The sequence below is a fragment of the Sarcophilus harrisii genome, chromosome 3, assembly GCF_902635505.1.
Source record: "Sarcophilus harrisii chromosome 3, mSarHar1.11, whole genome shotgun sequence".
NCBI classification, from domain to species: Eukaryota; Metazoa; Chordata; class Mammalia; order Dasyuromorphia; family Dasyuridae; genus Sarcophilus; species Sarcophilus harrisii.
Window position 1 is genome coordinate 186,314,053 of NC_045428.1, and position 20,489 is coordinate 186,334,541.

At 33.7% G+C, this 20,489-nt stretch overlaps 2 protein-coding genes and 1 long non-coding RNA gene across 4 annotated transcripts in view; 2 read left to right on the forward strand and 1 right to left on the reverse strand.

The window, feature by feature from the left end:
- ZNF654 (zinc finger protein 654) overlaps positions 1-6,371 on the forward strand; it is a 102,512-nt gene extending 96,141 nt beyond the window's left edge. Inside the window, exons 8-9 of one of the 2 annotated variants that reach the window (XM_031958847.1) lie at positions 3,388-5,737; positions 6,261-6,371. In XM_031958847.1, the coding sequence (XP_031814707.1) occupies positions 3,388-5,737; positions 6,261-6,268 (2,358 nt within the window). In that variant the 3' untranslated portion in view covers positions 6,269-6,371. Of the gene's footprint in view, positions 1-3,387 lie in introns of both variants that reach the window. The other variant, XM_023500297.2, reaches the window with a different exon arrangement.
- On the reverse strand, positions 1-18,084 carry LOC105749980. Its single transcript, XR_004232879.1, has 4 exons — positions 17,803-18,084; positions 13,869-13,967; positions 8,893-8,962; positions 1-1,451 (listed from the first exon to the last, which is right to left on the reverse strand). It is a non-coding gene; the product is annotated as an uncharacterized LOC105749980 (long non-coding RNA).
- The window catches only part of C3H3orf38 (chromosome 3 C3orf38 homolog), a 12,394-nt gene continuing 9,815 nt past the window's right edge, over positions 17,911-20,489 (forward strand). Inside the window, exon 1 of the mRNA XM_003765526.4 lies at positions 17,911-18,361. Coding sequence (XP_003765574.2) covers positions 18,124-18,361 — 238 coding nt within the window. The 5' untranslated portion in view covers positions 17,911-18,123. The remainder of the gene's footprint in view (positions 18,362-20,489) is intronic.

Consider the following 20,489-nt stretch of genomic DNA (forward strand, 5'->3'; position numbering starts at 1 on the left):
TTTTCATAAGCTTCAGATTATACAAAGGTTAACTATGTTTCATGTTTTTAGAAAGTTTGCCTTTGATTTATTTTTAGATTCTTTTCATAGAGATTTTGTCAGGATGGAAAAGTAGGATTTTTGGTTGGCAGCTTTGTTGTTGTTTCTATTGTTTCCAAACACATGGGCGTCTCTTCTTTCTCATTCTTCAAGAATCAGTCACCTAGCATCCTCAAAAATGTGTCATCTCCAGCATGATCCTCCATTGTATATACTTCAGTCTAATTTGGCTGCTCTTCCCATTTCAGTTTTTCTTTGTCAATTTTACTTCATGCAGCAGATAGAGGGCTACATTAGGGTCTAGATGTTGTGACATATTCATATAACTTTTAAAAATCAAGTAGAAATCTGAATGTATCATGTTTCATGTTTAAACCCTTCTAGGTTCATCTTTAATTATTCTTAAAGTGATTTAAAATGATTGGTTCTCTCATCATCTTTCCAGAAACTAATTTTTACTTTCCTCAACTTCACTGTTTTAAGAGATGATACAATGCATAATCTTTCACCATTTTTCTCCCTAATGGTTTTTATATTCAAAGCTTGGTTGCCACGTCTCTTTGTTTAATAAGGAGATGAAAATGTCTAAACTCTTTTGTTTTCCTCGTGATATTGATTTATGCTAGTTACATTTGCTTGGGAAATAATTAATAGGAAATATTAACATCTATTATTTTACCTGGTTTTAATTTAGAAGCATCAAAAGCTTGTTTTAAAAAGTCATAAGAGTTTTTTTTATTCAACATATCATCTCATTAAATTCATCTAATGTGATATTAATTTGAGGGAAATAGAGTGAAAGGGGTTCCCTCTAACAAGTTGTGGACCTTACTGTACAAAAAAAGTTGGCTTAGAGTGATTTTCCACAGTAGCAGCTAACTCGTTTCCTGTCAAATTATAATCAGCTTCATTGGGAAGTGAAGGGAGGGAGGAACAAGGAGGAGCTCTTAAGTATTCTGTAACTCTAATTCACTTAAATAGTGTACATAGTATATAATTATGAGGTTTCTTACTTAATCTAGAAGCTTTTTGCTTTTTTTTTGTTTCTTAGACCTAAGAAATATTTTAAAATATTTTTTCACAGTCATCCCCTATGCTTATTTTAACATTAAGTTAAGTATTAATTGATGGTTTAATTTGAAGGATCTTTTCATGTTCATAGTATTTCTCTGCCAGATGTTGGCACACAATTTGCAATTCATAGTGTTCTTTTTACAAATGTTTAACATGATCTCTGAAATTCAAAGTGACCAAGTATCCCATGAAATGATGTTTCTTGTTGCCTTTGGACATATGATAAGACATATGATAAAACCAGCTCTGTTATATCCTTTATTTGCCTCTATTCGCAGGGAGAATTTGTGGCTGCTTTTCCATTTAGCTGCAACTTCTTTTTTTCCTTCAGATTTTACCTATAACAGTCAAAAGATAAAATTTATTTTTTCAGTGCAATGTTAATTCTGGCTGCTAGACAAGGATCTTAAATTGAATGTATATAGATGGTTTCAAATTTTGTGACTCTTAGGATTCAACATGTGTAAAAATAAAAAAATTTAAACCCCAAATCAAGGGGCTTAGCCCATTGTTAAATGGCTATGTTTCTCAATATGGGCCTTAACATATATATCAAACAAAATCTTGAAGATTCTTTAATACCTTCACAAAAATTCTAGCTTGAATTTTGAACACAAAGATATGGAGAGGAAAAAGCAACCCTATATTTCATTGTGGCTACATTTAACCAACTTTGTGTATGATTAATACATGTAATGAGGAGAGTTTAAAGTAAATTTTCATTTGTCATAGCTACTCTATACTTATTACATGTTCATTGCTACATTTGTCATTAGTCTGTATATGAACTTGTAGTATTCCTAATTCTTAGAATATATATAACATTTTAAGGCCATCCATAATTACATTGCAGTACTATTGAAAGGTCTTGTCATTTTCTTATTTATCACCTGAGTTAAATTCTAGAAATTCAGATATATCAAAAGGTTTATTATTATTATTATTATTATTATTAATTATATTAATCATTAGTAATTTATTAACAATCAATGTTAATGTTAATAACATTATTAAATGTTTACTAGGTGTAAAGCATCTAGTAAGAACAAGTAAAATCATTATAGAAAGTATTTAGAATATGGAAGATAAGTGTCCATTATAACTTATTTTTACATTATCGGTACTTAGGGAAATTGAAAGATGGTACAGACATTCAAAATGTGTTAAAATAATTGGTTACATCACTTGAATTTAAGTCCAGAGATAGACATCTACTCTTTGTTTGCAGATATGCCATTCAAGCCATTAAAGCAAGTTTTAATTAAACCTAATAAATGAACCTTATTCAAATAAAAACAAGTTTTAATGCCTTTCAAGTCATCAAAACAAGTTTTCAAAGCCCTAAATTGGAAGGCATTTCAGTTATCTTCTTCTGGGTTCTATTTTTCTCAAATAAATTATCATTTGCTATTTGCATTATTGGTAGTATTCTTGGTACCTCATTTAACTTTAATCATCTTTTTAAAAAAAAAAAAAACAACTTTCCCTCTGACATTTGGAAGAACTCACTTGAATATTGACTTTTTATATAATGATATAATGCCATTTTCTAAAAAGGTTTCTCTTTCTGTTAATTAACATTTGAGTCTTTTAAACCTTGGTAAGTAACATTATCCAATATATAAATGTGAGTTGCTGCCTGCTGCCACCAAATATTTGCTTCATGAAATTTTCCAGAATACTGGGAACTTGTGTACTATCAAATTAATTTATGAAAATGGAATCCCCACTATTGCTATTTAGAATTTTGAAGAATATATTCTGACACATTTTATAATTTTTACTGGCAAAGGGAGAATTATACAGCTAGCCAGTTTCATATGGAAATAAAAAGTTAACAGCTTTCAAAACTATAATGTTTTTCATTTTAAGCAATAATAATTGAAATAACTTTCATTATTCTTCTGTTAATATTTGTCTCAAATGTTTTGTATCCCAATTTGCTTTTCACTTGTCTTTCTGTGAACTTGTTTTATTAATGCTCCATAAATAAGTATTGACAGATGATATAATTAAGTATTTTTGTGTGTCTCCATGACATATAAATATATGCAGACTAAAATTGTTCTGTATGTATGTTTGAGTACTATACCTATTTGATGCAAGACATTTCCTATTATTTTAAGTCTCCTAAAATAGAATACATTACAAAGAAATTGGAAGGGGACAAATTTGAAAGGGGAAAAAAATGAGTTTATTACGCTTTCATTTCAATTTGTGCAGTACCAAAGTAAAATTCTTATATAGTAATAAAATGAAATTTTCTTTCTCCAGGTTGAAGTAGAAGGCTTACAAATTTGTGTTGAAATATGTGGATGTGCTCTACAACTGGACCTTCAGGATGATCCAAACACTAAATGTCTAATTTATAAAACAATTGCTCATTTTTTGCCAAATGATTTGGAGATTCTCAGAATTTGTGCACTCTCTGTATTTTTTCTTGAGCGCTCCTTGGAATCCTATTATACTGTTGAACGACTCTATAAACATCCAGATGAAGAGTACAATGAATGCACTAGTTCTGTTCAGAATCGTGTTCGTTTTGAATTGCTTCCAATTTTGAAAAAGGGGTTGTTTTTTGATCCTGAATTTTGGAATTTCATAATGATAAAGCAAAATTGTGCAGCATTATTGAGAGATAAATTAGCAGTTGGCTTTTTAAATGAAAATACACTGGAAAATACTACCGGTCATCCTGGAAAGACGTTAGAAACACAGGTTTTAGATGAAGATCTAGTCTTTCTTATGGACCTGAACAATGGGGAATATGATCCAGAAGATGTCTCTGGAACCCAATTCAAAGGTCATAGTAATGACAAGAAAAATCTCACAACTTTTAATGCTTCTAAGGTAGACCGTAATGTTCCAAGGCATAAATGTGTGTTGTGTAACAGAGAATTTCTAGGTGGCCACATTGTACGCCATGCACAGGCTCATCAGAAAAAGGGCAGCTTTTCATGTGTAATTTGTGGTAGAAAATTTAGAAATAGAGGACTTATGCTGAAGCATTTAAAGAATCATGTTAAGAAAATACAAAGACAGCATTTTGCTGTAATTCAACAGGAAGATCAGGGAATTTATACAACAGAACAAATAAATTGCTCTGATGCTTCCATTTCATTTGAAAATGGAAATTCAAATATTAAAGATAGTGAAATAGAAACTCCTGTTACATATAACAGTGAAAATAAGAAAGAATCTTTTGAGCAAGTAGCTAAAATGACTAAAAATTTTATGTATGGACCTCATGATGTTATTAAAAATGGCAGTCCTGATAATTCTTTAAATAATGTCCCAGAGCCTCTCACCACTGAAAGTTTACCCACATGTATTGATGATGATGATGATGATGACGATGATGATGATGATGATGAGTTAAATCGTGAGACTCCAGTACTTCATAAAATAAATGGAACTGTTTGCCCTCAAAAAGATCTGGATATTGTAGATCAACAAGAAAATTTCAAGTGCCCTGCTAATGGATGTGTCAGAATATTTAAAAAAATAAGATTTCTGAATAAACATGCAAGGAAAGCTCATCCAACTGATTTGAAAGTACAACAACATATAATGAAGTGGAACAAAGGAAAGTGCCGATTTTGTCAGCGGAAATTTGAGGATTCTCAGCATTTTATAGATCATTTGAAGAGACATATTTATCCAAATGTGTACTTTTGTTTACATTTTACTTGTAATCAGAGATTTAAACTGTCAACCGAGCTTGCAGAGCATACAAAAAGTCACGGTGTTTTTCAGGCTCAGTGTAGTTTTCCAGAATGCCATGAGCTTTTTGAAGAGCTTCCTTTGCTGTATGAACATGAAGCTCAGCATTACTTAAATCCAACACCAGAACCTTTTGCTGAAACAAGTGGAACTGTTTTGGATACTCTTACAAATCTTCAGTGTGAGAATCAGGAAAAAGACCTCTCTGGTAGTGAAAAAGAAACTGTTGATTTGCCAGTTCCCACTTGGAAGTCAAGGAAAGATTCTACAGAACCAAAGACATATATACAAAGTGTTGAAAAGAAGACGAATATTGTAGTTCAGAATGGGAATGACCATTCTTCTGATGTCACTGCTTCAGATATAAGCTTCATAGACCAAAAGATGACTGTTGTAGAGCCAAATTCTGAAAAAAGTAGTGTTATTAATGACCAACTGTTAGTCAATGGACATCGTGAATCAGAGCAGACATCTTTGGTTTCATCAGATGCTGCCCTGAAAAGTGAGACAAATGGAACAAGGACAGAAAATGGTTCCATTTCACAGAATGTTGAAGTAGTATCACAAGAACACAGTCCCCTAATAGTAGTCTCTCAATCACCTTCCAAACCAAATCCATCAACTGAAAATACTTCATATGGTTTAATTTTAACGAAGCCATATGTGAGACCATTGCCTCCCAGTTATCTTGATGAACGGTACATCAGTATGCCAAAACGTAGAAAAACTCTGACTGATAAAGTAGATGCCCATTCTGATCAAGATAGTGTTTATAGCACATCATCAGAGAGATTTAGATGTGGCAACTGCTTGACCATCTACTGTAATTCAGAAGCACTTGAGGCTCATCTTGCACAAAAGAAATGTCAGACGCTGTTTGGATTCGACTCAGATGATGAAAGTAAGTCTTATAAAATATGGTGGGAGTCAAGGGATTACATAAGTAAGTGAAAAATTGCATTGAAACTGAAATAGAGCAAAACTAAGCAGATATTCAGGATAGATGTTGTGCCATTTAAGTGTAATAAAATAAGGAGTGGATCGTGATGGAAATAAAAACATTTCTACCCATCAGAACATAAAGCTAGTGAGGTGTTGTCTTCAAAAGAAAACCATTGGAAGACATGGAAAACTTTTACAAGCTGTATAGTAGAATGTAGTGGAAAGAGCAATGAGTTTAGAGTCAAGAACCGTTGAATCCTGACTTGACTTATTCTGCTTGTGTGACTATAAACAAATCTCTGGGCTGTAGGCTCTCCACCTAAAAATGAGGAGTCTCAACTAGATATGTAAAGTTTGAGTCACTTCCCTCTCTTAATTGTATGATTCTATGAACTAGATATATTAATATCAACCCATTTCCTGGTTTGATAATCCCAACATATATACAAAACTGAAGTTAACAAGTATGTTCTTCTTTACAGGTGCCTGATAAAATGTTACTGAAACGTCTATCAAGGAGTAGTGTGAAACAAAGCACTGCAAAAAAAAAAAAAAATGCATCCTCAATTTGCTCTTTCCCAGTTGGCCTTAATCACAGAGTGGTCTCAGATTACTAAAGAACAATATAAAGAAAAAGCACATTTTCTAGAATGAACTCACAGAGAAGATGTGCCAATTTTGACTCCAGAAGGGTTACTACAAAGATCCCAAAGTACCAGTTATCCAGACGACCACACACTTTAAGAGTGTATGATCAAAGCACAGCAGCACATTCAGTTTAACTCCTTAACACCTCATAAAGAAGCATTCAACCCAAGAAGAAAAGTAGCTGTGGCCTTAAAGAAAGGAATAATGTGAATTTGTAAAGAAACAAAAACAAAAGATGGATTTTAAGAAATGCAAAAGCTATTTTCCAAACAGTATTTGTTTTCTTTTTTATGCATGTGCAAATAATGCCCTTTACTTCTTGATAAAAGATGATTTGAAAACCTTACCAGCAAGTTGTGATTTAAAGTTTGTGGAAATTATTTTTAAAAAGATGTTTCCACAACATCATAAATTAAAGAATGTAAAAAAAAATCTTGGCTGTGTGATATATCAGAATTTTACAATGAAATTTCAGGAAATTAGGACCAAAATACATCCAGACTTTTGATTTAAAACAAAATAAAATTTTTCCACTTTTGCAATACAGAATGAAGTTAAATGACAAGTTATCTTTTAAAACAATTTTACTGTGAAATAACAAAATTAAATTTTATGGGGATGGGAGAATCAAAGGATGACTAACAAAAAGATTAAAGTCTTGAAAAAAACAAATTGAAGTTTCAAGTGCATATTTGCTCATTATATACAGGCATATCTTTTGGTGTGAATTATCTAAATGGTGTCTTATGAAGACAAATGTTAATTTAAAAAATATATTAAATAGAATTAGGGTAAGAAATCATTTAATGTCCCAATACTAAATATACAATGATAAATTTGGGCTTTCTAAATAGAAATTTTTTTAATGACATCCTAAATTAAGAGGAATTTTTAACAGAATTTTCATTGTAAGAATATAGGTTTTATCATTACACTAATGGCTAGTAATTTTCCTGTGAGAGATTTTAACTTTAACTCCCAATAAACAACTAAAGCAAGAGAAAGTTCTAAAATAACACTCATATTATTTTCATCTAATAGAAGCTTGTATACATCCCTTTTTTTTTTTTTTTAATTTTTTTTAATACTAGGACTTTCCAACTTATCCAGGCTAGAAGTGCAGTTTTATAACCTGTTCTGTTTATGACCTACACCTGTTCTTCAATAGCCCAATTTCTAGGGGCTTGTAACAATGATGCCATGCAAAGTGTAGACACCAAAAATTCATAGCTAACTACAACTTAGAACTCCCAAACTTAAGAATTCTGCCAGCCCCAGCATTACCAGCAGCTGGGAAAAAATTAGAAACCAATTTACTCCAAATGCATTAACAAGAAAAACCCCATATATATGAAATGAAATTTCTCTTAAAAGCCTTGATTTTCCAGGCAGGTGGATTTATCAGAACCAGATACATAACAAGCTCTTTGACAAAAATATGAGAAATTAGACATTTTTCTTTTAAGACCAAAGCTAGACTTAACAAAATTAGGATTTTTGACCCAAGTATTTAGTGCAAGGGATCCAGAAAATATTTTCTAACTTTAGGTGTAAAAATGATTTCGTATGCTTATGAGACAGAAGAGCATTAAAATCTATGGAAACCAATTTTAGAGTTTATTTATGGACAGCAGTGGAGTTGACATCATAAGGGTTATAGGTTTAATTATGTGTGTATTTGTTATGCATCTTTGGCTACATTTGGTCTACATTTTCTTTTTATTTGTAGACTTAAGTAGCCAGAGGCATCCCCATATGCTTATTAGAATAGAATCTTTATGTGTTGACAAACATACTCTTTAAAAATTTTTTTTGCATAAATACTTGGGCTGTACCATTGTTTGGAGAAAAAAGATGGATATTGGTAAGAATATCAACTTTAGCTGCCTGTTTTTGTGGTGGTGGTGGTGAGGAAAGAATATTAGCAGATTCTACTGTGATTACCAGTTAAAATGACCAATTTGTGTGAATTAATCAAAAAGTAAAATCTATGGATTTCTTGTTGTGACTTGCTTTTAAAAGTTAGATGCTACAAAATGCTTTCTCCTAATTTCACTTAAAAATGATTTTCACCAACTTTTTTTTTGTTCCCAAACTTTATCTCAATACTTTCAAAAGCATTTTTTAAGCATTCATTTACTAACAAGTTTCTAGTTAATTTGTATTTGAATTAATCAACTAAGGAAGAATTCACCTGTTTTTCATTATTAAAAAGGCCTAAAATCAAAGTTTTAACAGTAGAATCTGCTTGAAAATGGCATTGTTTATATAATTTAGCAATTTTATGTGGTGGTTGTTAAATTTAATTCTTTTTTTCCCAAGATTTAGTTACCAAGACACAAACTGTTGTCATGTTTCTAACTTTTAAAAAAGTATTTAATAACTAACTTATTTTAAAATTATATCAGCTGTGTCAATTTTCAATTGAAATTTGTTATATCTAAAATAATATTTATCATTCCTTACCTGTTTAGTATTTAGCTTCAGTTTGGAGATTTAATTTACACTTTTGTTACTATAAGAGAAAGTTCAGGTTCTAAAAAGACATGAAGGTTTATTAGTTGGTATACATATAAAGTCACATGAAGGAGTTGTACCATAATACAGTAGTTCTGTAAAATTTTCAGTCAACACATTTCTTATATACAACTTATGTAAGTATATAAGTTTTAAAGAATCACCTGTCCAGAGTGTGCAGAGTAGTTTTAGGTACATTTTTACAAAATATAAACCTAAATCGTTTTACTGTTTTTAAAGTTCTGTAGAAGGGTGCTCATTTTTGTGGGGAAGAAATAAGGGAGTTTTTGTTCCATTTCTCTTTTCTAGTTGTAGTGCTTTTTTCCTAATCTTTTTCTGAAAATATTCTTTTCTTATATGAATAATAATTTTACCTTTTTTAGACCATTGCTTAAATTTATTTTTCTTCTTGAAAATGAGAATTTGCTTCAGAGAGTCAACTATTACCACTTGAGATTCTTCAATAACCGGTTAAGCAAATAGCAAATATGAAATGTTGCTGCTCAAATATTATGAAATATGTGGTGGGCTTGTGTGTGGAAAAGGACACTGGTACTTTGGGCATTTAGCCATATTCATTTTTAAAAGAACTACCAATTGTATAAATTGAATGGATAATTTATAATATTAAAATTGTGGTTTTCAAATCACATTGAAGGTTCAGCTGTACTCATTTATTTTTATTGGTTTAACACCAGTGGTATGGATGAAAACCCCAAAAAGGGTAATAGTGTTTATTTCTTAATTTATTTGGTACTGTATAACACCTTTTCTGATTGACTAAATGCAGTGTATGCATTTTGGAACTATTAATTTGTAAAAGTTATTAGAGATTCAGCAAGAAAGGAAATTTGTGCTTCCTTGTTGAATGTTAAATTATTTTATTTTGCATTTTATAAGAGTACAATTAAAACTGAGCCATTGAACTGCAATAAATCAACAGTAGTGTTTCATTTAAAGAAATTTTTTGTACTGTACATAGATTTGTTCAATAAAACATTGTCCTTGTTGTTAATAAGTCTTCAGTTTTTGTAATAGTTTGCTTTTGGAAAAAAAATTACAGTATCATAAAATATTTTAGATTCTCTCATTTAGATTCTGCTAGCTGTGGTTAGACAAATATGATTAACAAACCTCACAGACATATACTCTTCCAGATCTGAGTCTGAGAGCCGGTGATTCCAATTTTTGAAAGTGTTCAATGTCATAAAATACACACCACCAAAATCATACTAAACAAAATCTAATCTTTTGTTAGGAAAGAATTTTAGCTTCAATTTAATTTTATTACAGATATCAATGTGTACCATATTATCTTTATGTAATAGTAAAGTCTAGTAGAGTTTTAATTTATTGATTTGGGGGTATTTTGGATTATCAGATAAAAGCTTATTGTATTTTTTTGTACAAAGCATTTTGTCTTTATATTAAGAATCTGAATTATAAATTCAAGTAAGTAAGCTTTCTCTCCACACGAGGCAAAATAGGGATTCACATCAAATTAAAAACCATTGAAAGGCAGTTTTGTGTCAAAAAACTGTTAAATTCACATAATGCATTAGGGCTTCTTCCCCTCCTCCCCAACAAATAAAAGCTCTTGCTAATTCAAACAAATAAACCAGAACATATTGAGGGTGATTATTACAAAATAAAAATGACCCACCAAAATATGTTCCAATTTGGGGGGGGGGAATGGAAAATTTTAGTTAAATGTAAATTGTGATAAATGAGAACAATAGTTCTCTTGATAACTGTTTTATTTACTTCTTGTATATTTTTTTCTGCCTTATATTGATTGCTCCTATCCTTTGTGCCCCCCCAAAAAGATAGGAGGGGGAAACATTTTAGCTCTTTATAAAATGCAAGCATGCTGTGTGAAATCTTTGGCAGAGATACATACAGTCTTATCTATGCAGAAGTTTAGGGAGATTGTAAAGTAAATTATGTATATAGACATCTATAACATAAGATATAACCTGTGTTTGAGAGGTATAAAATGCTATGAGCATTCAGAATGCAGAAAAGTAATGGGAAAGGTATCCTACCAGAGAAAAGAAGATAAGGAAAGAAATGAGGTTGAGAGGTGAGAAAAATGCAAAATTGTTTTGGGAATTACTAGAAGTCCAGTGGCTATAGAGTAGTAGGGGATAGTGTTACATAAATGATAATTATTTAGTGACTCCAGCAATATTTTTTTAAAAGCAAGATAGCACTAAGGAACCAAATTCATAGAAAAAGTATGGCCACTGAAAGCCTGTCATACTAATCTGTCATAAACCAAGCTTAAGGTAGGCTTAGAAAAATTAAGGTCTTGAAGTTGTCACAAAGTATTAGAAATGTGAAGCAAGCATTGGACTCACAACTAGAAATGTATATTTGAAATTTGCTTAATAAAGCTTGGAATTTCTAATGAAGGAATAGATCAAAGTGTTTTGGAATTCAACATGAAGGCTATGGACTACCCAGATCCCATTTCTGGATATAAACCAGGAAAACATTAAATTACTGAGTATTTATTTAATTCATTCCCTAATTGACCAGTCTTATTGAAGGTAGGGAGTTTTCTTTGTGGGCTTAAAACTGAATGAAAAAAAGGGACCTGAGTTTTAGCAATATAAAGTAGCCTTTGTAACGCTAGTATCCATCACTTAGAGTAAACAAGCATACAGAGAAAGTAATTTGTTTTGAGTCCCATTTTCTCTTATTCATAAAGATTATACATACATACGCCACCTTTGGAGGGCTAGTATACCATTACACATTCTCAAGTTAAGGGCCTACCATCATGCTTTATGAAAAAGTAACTGAAACCCTGGCCCTAAACTCATTGTTTTCTATTGATTTTTTTGCATCCATCCGACGTCATCTCTCATATCCTCCTTTACTCAAAACTTTAATGAAAAGATGACCTTTGTGCTTGCCGAAACTAACCTTCCTTTTTATTTGTACTTTAAAAAAAAAAAAAAAAAACTTCACTAGTTCTTATCATTAAAATACAGATTTGACTTAAATAAGGGACATGTTCAATGATCAAAGCTGTAATATGATACACTAAAAAACATAAATATTACACGTTAGGGGTAAAGAAAGGATCTACAATTCTGATGGACGTGGTTCTCTTCAACATTGAGATGATTCAAACCAGTTCGATTTGTGCAGTGATGAGGAGAGCCCTCTATATCCAGAGAGAGAACCCTGGGAACAGAGTGTGGAAACATAGAATTCTCTCTCTATTGTTTGCTTCCATTTTGTTTTTTCAGTTTTTCTTTCTTCTTGATCTGATTTTTCTTGTGCAGCAAGATAACTGTATAAATATATATACATATATTGGATTTAACACATTTTAATATATTTAACATGTATTGGACTACCTGCCAGCTGGAGGTAGTGGGGGAGGAGAGGAAAATTTGGAACAAAAGGGTATACATGGGTCAATGTTGGAAAACTTATCCCTGCATATGCTTTATAAATAAAAAGCTTTAATAAAAAAACAAAAAGGGGGGGAGGACCTAAAAACTGTATACAAATATGCTTAATTATAATCCATATTACCAGCATAAGAGTTCCCAGTGATTAAATTCCTACTACAGAAATATGCAACTTAAAAAAAATTATAAAACAAACATTGCCATAATGGAGCACATGAATGTGCATCATCATGCACGTGACTGCCAGGTTTATATATACAGCCCTTCTCTCTCCTGATAAGTCCTATATCACCAACTATCTTCTGGACAGTTCATATTTTGTATGCCCCATAGGCATCTCAAATTCAACATATCCAAAATTATTTTTTCCCCAATCTCACTCTCCCTTCTGAACTTTTCCTGTTGAAGTGTCAACTTTAACACTTCATTGTCACCCCACATATTCTATTCAATTGCCATATCATGTCATTTATTTTTTCTCTACCACATCTCTGGAATATATCCTTATCTCTACTCACACAACCATTATCTTAGTGCATGCCCTCATCACTTGCCTAGATTATTGCATTAGTTTGAGTGAACCTCTTGTTTCAAATCTTCCCTAGTCCAATTCACTTTCCACTCAGATGCCAAAAGGTTTTTCTAAAATTTAAGTGACCGTGTCAGTCTCCTACTCAAAACAAACCCAGCGTTAGTTTGCCTTCAGCATCAAATACAAATTCTTATGTTCAGATATGTAAAGCTCTATAATCTGGTCCCATCTTTTCATCCTTCTTACACTTACATTCCCTCTGCACTTTATGATATAGTGTAGTCATATTGGCTTATTTGCTGTTCCTTACACAGTAAGGAACATATATACTTCATCTCTCTTTGTCCCTTTACTCTGGCTTCTACTTTGTGCAATCTCTACTTTTAAGAACCCTTTTTAAGATTTAGCTTAGGCACTGTTCCTTATAGAAGATCTTTCTTGGTCTCTCCCACTATAAGTGCCTCTTCCAGTAAGTAATGGACAGCGAGTCCTTGTGATCTGCTTAGCTGTGTGCTTTATTTTTAATTTTTCAATTTTGAGTTTTCTCCTTTCTATCCTTTTCCTCACCTATTAAGATATCAAGAAATAAGACTTTTATACATGTGAAGTCATGAAAGATTTCCACATTAGCCATGTTGCCAAAAAAGAAACAGCGAAAGAAAAAATATGCTTAAATCTGCACTTGAGTTCATTAGTTCTTGTTCTAAAAGTGGATAGCATTTTTCATCATAAGTCCTTTGGAATTATTGTGGATAATGATCAAAATAATTAAATCTAGTCATTTTCATATGTGAATTAAGTTTATATTTACTGAGCACCTTAAGATATTAGTAGTATACTGATTTTTATACCATTTTGTTTAGAAAAAGCTGACTTGTTAAATCTAATTAAAATGTATAAAAATTAAAATGCATTGAAACAACATGGTTGTGATGAAAAAATGAACTAGTTTTTAAAGAACTTACTGTTGGCTACAGCACCAAACAAAACTGGAGGTATATTGGCCTGGATCCATGTCCTAGTCTAGGATACAAATCTAGTAAGATTATTCCAAGCACAAGGATCTGTAAATGAGAAATGAATGTGTATGAATTAAAATTCTTATTAAAATGGTAGGCAGAATACACCAAAAAACAACAACACCTAAATCTTTGTTGTTACTGGGTATAATTTTTCTCCTAATCCTGCTCACTTCACTTTGCATCAGTTCATATGTCTTCCAAGGTTTTTCTGAAATTATTCCTTTTGTTATTTTTTATAGCACAGTAGTATTCCATCACAATCATATACCCCAGCTTGTTCAAATATTCCCCAACTGATGGATATCCCCTCAATTTACAACTTTTGCCACCATAAAAAGAGCTGCTGTAAAATTATTGTACCTAATGATCCTTTTCCTTTTTCTTTGACTTCTTTGGGATATCCTACTAGCAGTATTGCTAGGCCAAAAGATATGCATTATTTTATAGCCTTTGGGGCATAGTTCCATTTTCCAAAAATGATTGTACTGGGGGCAGCTAGATGGTGCAGTGAATAAAACAATGGCTCTGAAGTCAGGAGGACCAGAGTTCAAATCCAGTCTTGAACTTCCTTGCTGTGTGGCTCTCTATTAAGTCCCTTGATCCCAATTGTCTCAGCAAAACAACAAAACAAAATAGTTGTAGTGGTTCACAGTTCCATGAGTGCATTAGTATACCTATTTTTTTCCACATGTCCTTCAGCATTTATTTCCCTTTTCTATCCTGTTAAGCCATTTTAATTGGTTTCAGATAGTACCTCAGTTTTAATTTTCATTTCTTTAATCAATAGTAATTTGGAGCATTTTTTCACATGACTTGGTAGCTTTGATTTCTTCTGAAAAGTGCCCATTCATATTTTTTGATTATCAATTGAAGAATGGAATTTATTTTCATAGATTTGGATCAATTACCAATATATTTTTAGAAATGAAACCTTTATCAGAAAGTTGCTGTAAATTTTTCAGTTTAGTGGAATAAAAATTGTCTGTTTTATCTCCAGTGGTCCTCTATCTTGTTTGATCACAAATTCTTCCTTATCTAACAAGTTCCCATGTGCCCCTAATTTGTTTTTGATATCATTCTTTATATTTTAAATCATTTTGACCTTAGTATGATATATTAAAGTCTATGCACCTAATTTCTGCCAGAGTACCTTCTAAATTTCTCAGTAGTTTTTGTCAAATATTAAGTTCTTGAACCAATAGTTTGTTTTTGGGATTTACAAAATAGTGAGTTATTGAAGTTATTTACTTCTGTATATTGTGTGCCTAATAGTCTACTGATCAACTACTCTTATTTTTTATCCAGTACCAGACTCTTTTGACAATTACAAAAAGCACCTGTTACTAGGAAAACCATATGTGAATCAGAATTGGAGATGGGAGTCAGATTAAATTTTTGTTTTCTTCAAATGTATTTGTGCTTTATAAAGCATGAACACTTATGTTGCAGACCCTGTTAGCATAATTTTATTTTTTCTTCCAGTTGTATACTTCAAATTATGAGCAGGGAATAAGGAGGTAGATGGTAGGAGTAATATGCGATTGTTGTTTAGCAAAGCATGATCAGAGATGAGGGAAAAAATGAGATTAAATGATAATGTGGATTGGGAAAGGAAGAAAATGTAGTCAGGGGAGAGTTGATGCATTGAGTGGAATGCAATGAAAGCTGGAGAGATTGAAAGGTCAGATGAAGAGGAAAAATTTAACAGGAATAAGACCTAGAGGCATACAAAAAAAGAGATTATGATCAAATAGAAGAATTTTTGGAGTCCTTTAAAATAAAAGTGGACCTGAGGATAATGAGAAGATCAAGTTTCTCTTGTGTAGACCTAAAGTGAATAATGAAAGAAGTAGATCATGGGAGTTGAATAGCTTGAGGAACTGGGAAATTAAGTTATTTGTAGGAATATTAACACGAATAATAAAATCACCCAATAAGTTGGGAATTGTGGCAGGAAGATATAAAAAAGCAGAATTTAGAATATTCTTAAGGTCAATAGCTAATAAGTAGTAGAATTCAGATTGGTTGATAAATTTAGTTTGCAAGAACCTGAAAGGAATAATGAGTGCAGAGGCAGAGTCTGAAAATGGCAATGAGAGGGAAGGAGTATTCTGACTCTCCTACCTGACCTGTGATTAAAAGTGTAGCTAGGGATACAATATTATTGGAAGAAGTCAGAAGATAGAAGGGCAAGAAAAATGGTTAAAGATGAAAAGAATATTTGTTAATTATGAAACGGGGTATATAGGCCTAAAATGAAATTGTAGATATAAGGCTTTGAGGTGGAAAGAAGGAAGAAGCAAATGGTTAGAGTGGGGGAGATATTTGTTCTGTAGAATTAGGGGCACTCAGTATCACTAGATGAGGAAGGGGTGCAAATATGTTAATTAATGGAGAATGAATTTCTAGGCAGAGTATCAGTGAGGTCAACTGATGAAGACAGACTATTAGAAGGTTCAAGCATGAATCCTCAAAACATCTGCACAACTTCACCCTCGAGATTTCGGCCTAATTCCAACTTCCCTGTCCTTATTGCACAAAAGCAGAAAGCATTGTGTTAACAGGTAGGGTGCTATTGTGTCCAGGAGCTGCCCTGGTCATGATGTGACCACAAGGAGAAAGTGAGAGGGCAGAAGACAAAAGGAGCATGGCACTTCAGAATTGTAAAACCTATGTTCAAGACCTGGCTGTGCCATGTAACCTAGTAACAATGGAGAAGTCACTTCACCTCTAAAATGCTGGGAACAGATTATCTGTAAGCATTCTTATCTTTAACATTCTATGTTGCATATTCTTTGCCTTGGTTACAAATATCAGAATCAGTCATCAGTAAGCATTTATTACTAAGGTTCAGTTACCACCCAAGTTCTGGGTATATAAAGACAAAAAAGAAACCGGCCCTACTTTCAATTAACATATTCTATGGAAAACACAATGTGCACATATGTAAAAATATATATAAAATAAGTACCAGGTAAACTGATGGGGAGATTGGAAGCACTGGTTGCTGGGAAATTTAAGAAAAGCCTTAAGGAATTAAGTGTTTGAAATGAATTTGGAAGGAATATAAATACCTACGTCTACTTTTTTTTAAGAAACTTCACAAACATAAACTTTATAGTGTTTAATATACAGAAAGGATTTTTGAGGAAACTGAACTTCGCTTATTCTATTTTTTTAAACATCTATCAGATTTAAACTAGTAGTAACAAAACCCCCTTGTCTATTCTCAACATTTTTCCCATTTCAAAACGTGTTTGTATACATATATATCCATATATACCTATGTATTTCATTTTTGTTCTTTTCCAGAAAATTTTAAACCAAATATTTTAAAAGTATACGTACTTTTTTAAATGCTTAAAATTAAAATACACAAGATTATGAAAGAAATTAAAGATTAGCGAAAAAACTTTTCAAAGCTATTTTTTTTCCACCATCCAAATGCAAGGATCCCTTGAAATTTATACATCAATCATAGTGTTGTACTGATAAATGTTTTAACAAACTGGTCACTGAAAAAAAAATGTTCACGGGGATGTCACACTTTAAAACCTAATCTGCAATTATTAATACTTTCTCCATCGATTGTGTTTGTCACCAAAACAAAGAATCAGGCTGATTTACAGCTTTTGCCTAATTTCTGAAAATTTCACAATGAGATAGGAGCTGGATGCTGCACATCTAGATCCCAACCACGAGAAGTCTTAAGTCTTCTTCACGCATAAATATTATGTATTATAAACATGTGTCGAGGAATGTCTACTATCTAGTGGGTATTTAGTATACGTCATCAGCCAAACTTTTTTTCCTGGGTTCTGGGGTGAACGTAGGTGAACGGACAGACTATTATGAGTTTGGAAGAACCAACACATACATATACACACAGGACTGTAGGATCTAACCAGAAAGTTCACTCCCGTACGTATATCTCTGACGTCGATTACTTTTCCTTCCGGGGTAGCTTATTTCCTCTGTCAGTGCCGCACTTCCTGCGTAAAAGGTCCCAAACAATCCGGGTCCCAAACAATCCGTGTGAACTGCTGGGGCATGGGAACAGCCCCAAGTTTAATGAATTGAAGCGGAGGGGTTTATCACCCGGAACTTCGAATTAAGCTCTCATGTCCCTGGGAGGTCACCGCTGACAGAAGTTCCGCACATCTCGGCGCATGGCATATATGGGAAAAGATTTGTGCGCATGGCGCGGAGGGAGGGGAGAAGAGAGACGAGGAAGCGCTTCCGGTTACAGTTGCTAAGGTGGCTGCTTGCACGACTGTGTCCCTCCGCATTCCCCCGTCCGGGGGTCAACATGTCGGGCCTCAACAAGATAGAGCTGGAGGGCTGTCGTGACCTGCTAGGCCTAATGGAAACTTCCGAAATCCTCGCGCTATGCGACACCATCACCAACCGCCTGGTTCAGCCCCAGGACCGCCAAGGTAAGAGCGGTCTGGCCGCTGCCCCGCTCGGGGAGAGGGAAGCCGCTTTGGTTTCCCCTTCCCGCCCCGTTAAGAGGACTCGAGACTGTAGGGGGAAGGGCGGCAAGCCCGAGCTTTGAGAGCCAGGGATTCAACGCGGAGGCCCGTCTTCCGTGGGAGACGGGCTCGCTCCTGGAACGCCCGCGCTGCCCCCCTCCCTTGTGACGCCGCCGGGAGAGCGCGTCATAGAGCACGCCGTGGGGCGTAGCACGGTCTATACCGCGTCCAGAGGCCTTCAGCCGGAGCCTTCTCGCGTGATCGCCGCGTTTTTAGAATGGGACAAGACCCACCCTGGACGTTTTGAATGTGGGCGGGTTTCAAGGATCCTCGAATTTGGATGTGGGGGGAAGGATTACGTCATCACTTTTCCCTAATTTTGATTTCCTTTTTAATCTTACGCATTTATTATTTCTCTAAACCTTTAAAAATGTGGTTGTGAGGAGTCCCTAGACTTAGCCCGATTGCATCGCCCATCCAAAAAATAAGTTAACTCGCTGATCTAGACGAAGCGTCCCACTTTTTAAATGAGGAAACCGAAGTCAGTGGCCTCATTTTTGAACTCCTTGGGAGCCCAAGTAGAACCCGGACTCTCAATAATTGGATGAGCCCGTAGCAAGCCGTTTCACTGCTTTGCCTCTGAGTCTCCCTGCGTGAAACATTAAGAACTTTTAAGGCATCTTATAAGGTTCAGCTGTAAATCTGATTAGAACACAGGGTCGGATTTCGTGCTCGAGTCTGGGAAGCAGGAGCTCCGGGCCTGGAATCAAGAAGATGGGGTTCAGATTTGGCCTTCAGCACTAGCTTTGTGACCCTGGAAATCACTTTTAACCTATTTTGTAAAACGAGCTGGAAAAGGAAAAGGCAAATTGCTTCAGTTTCTTTACCAAGAAAACCCCATTGAAAACACGACTGAATGAACAAGTAGGTGGCATGCTGTAAGAGAACTCTAGTAAACTGTAAGCGCCTTGTGGGAATACCCAAAGTGGCAAAAAAGATGGCTCTCGACTTCTAGGAACTTACTTACAGTCTACTGGATGAAAAGCTATGTAAACGAATACAAGTAAGGCATGCTGTATACAGGAAATATAGAAAATAATTAAAAGAGAGAAAGCACTGGAGCTAAGAGGAGTTAGGGAGTTTGAATACTGGGCATTAAGCAAGTCACTTCTCTGGTTTGCCTTTGCTTTATCTGTAAAAAGAGATTAGGAGCTAAATTTGGTGTGAAGACTTGGAAACTTGGGCTTTAATGCCATCTTTATTAAATCCTCTGTGTGACTGTGGACAGGTCTTTTTGCTTTTACAGATCTTTTTTATTCATTTCGTAAATGAGAGGAGTAGGCCTTTTTAACTTGTGAATTTCATTTGGGTGTTTTTTTTTTTAAAATATTTTTATAGCAATTAATAGAATTGGTTTCTTTTTTAATCCTGTATATTTTCTTTTTTTATGAAAGGATTTCATCTGTTTCATCACACTGCCAAGAGTATGATAATACCAAAAAGGTTAGCTTCTGACCTAAATGATCCCAAAGACGAATAATTTTGATATTCTAAGAAATTATTTTATTTAATTCAGTGTACTTCCTATTACTTCCCTTTTTTAAAATTGAAGGCATTTAGGGTTAAGTGACTTGCCCCAGGGTCACACAGCTAGTAAATGTCTGAGGTTTAATTTGAACTCTGATCTTTCCTGACTTCTGAGCCAGTGGTCTATGTACTTTGTCACCTAACTATCCCTCCGTTACTTTTTATTACCCATTCCTCCTGATTAATTCTTTCTGCCCTGACCCCTGAATACTGGTTTTCATTATTGCTTCAAGTACATATCCATTAATTTTTTTCATGGAGCACATTAAACAAATGTATGTTGAGTAATGCAAACTCTTACTCTATTAAGTAAATAGTGAGTTTTCAATGAGCCTATGCATTTTCCTTGGTCATTCAATAACAGTATTGAATTTTATCTCTTTGGATCTTGCACTATGTGAACTTTTCCTATAACCTTTTCTTTTAGGACTACATATCCATTTGAATATGATTTTTGCAGAGAAATTGACTAACTTTTTTGTTTTGTTTTGTTTTGTTTTGCTAT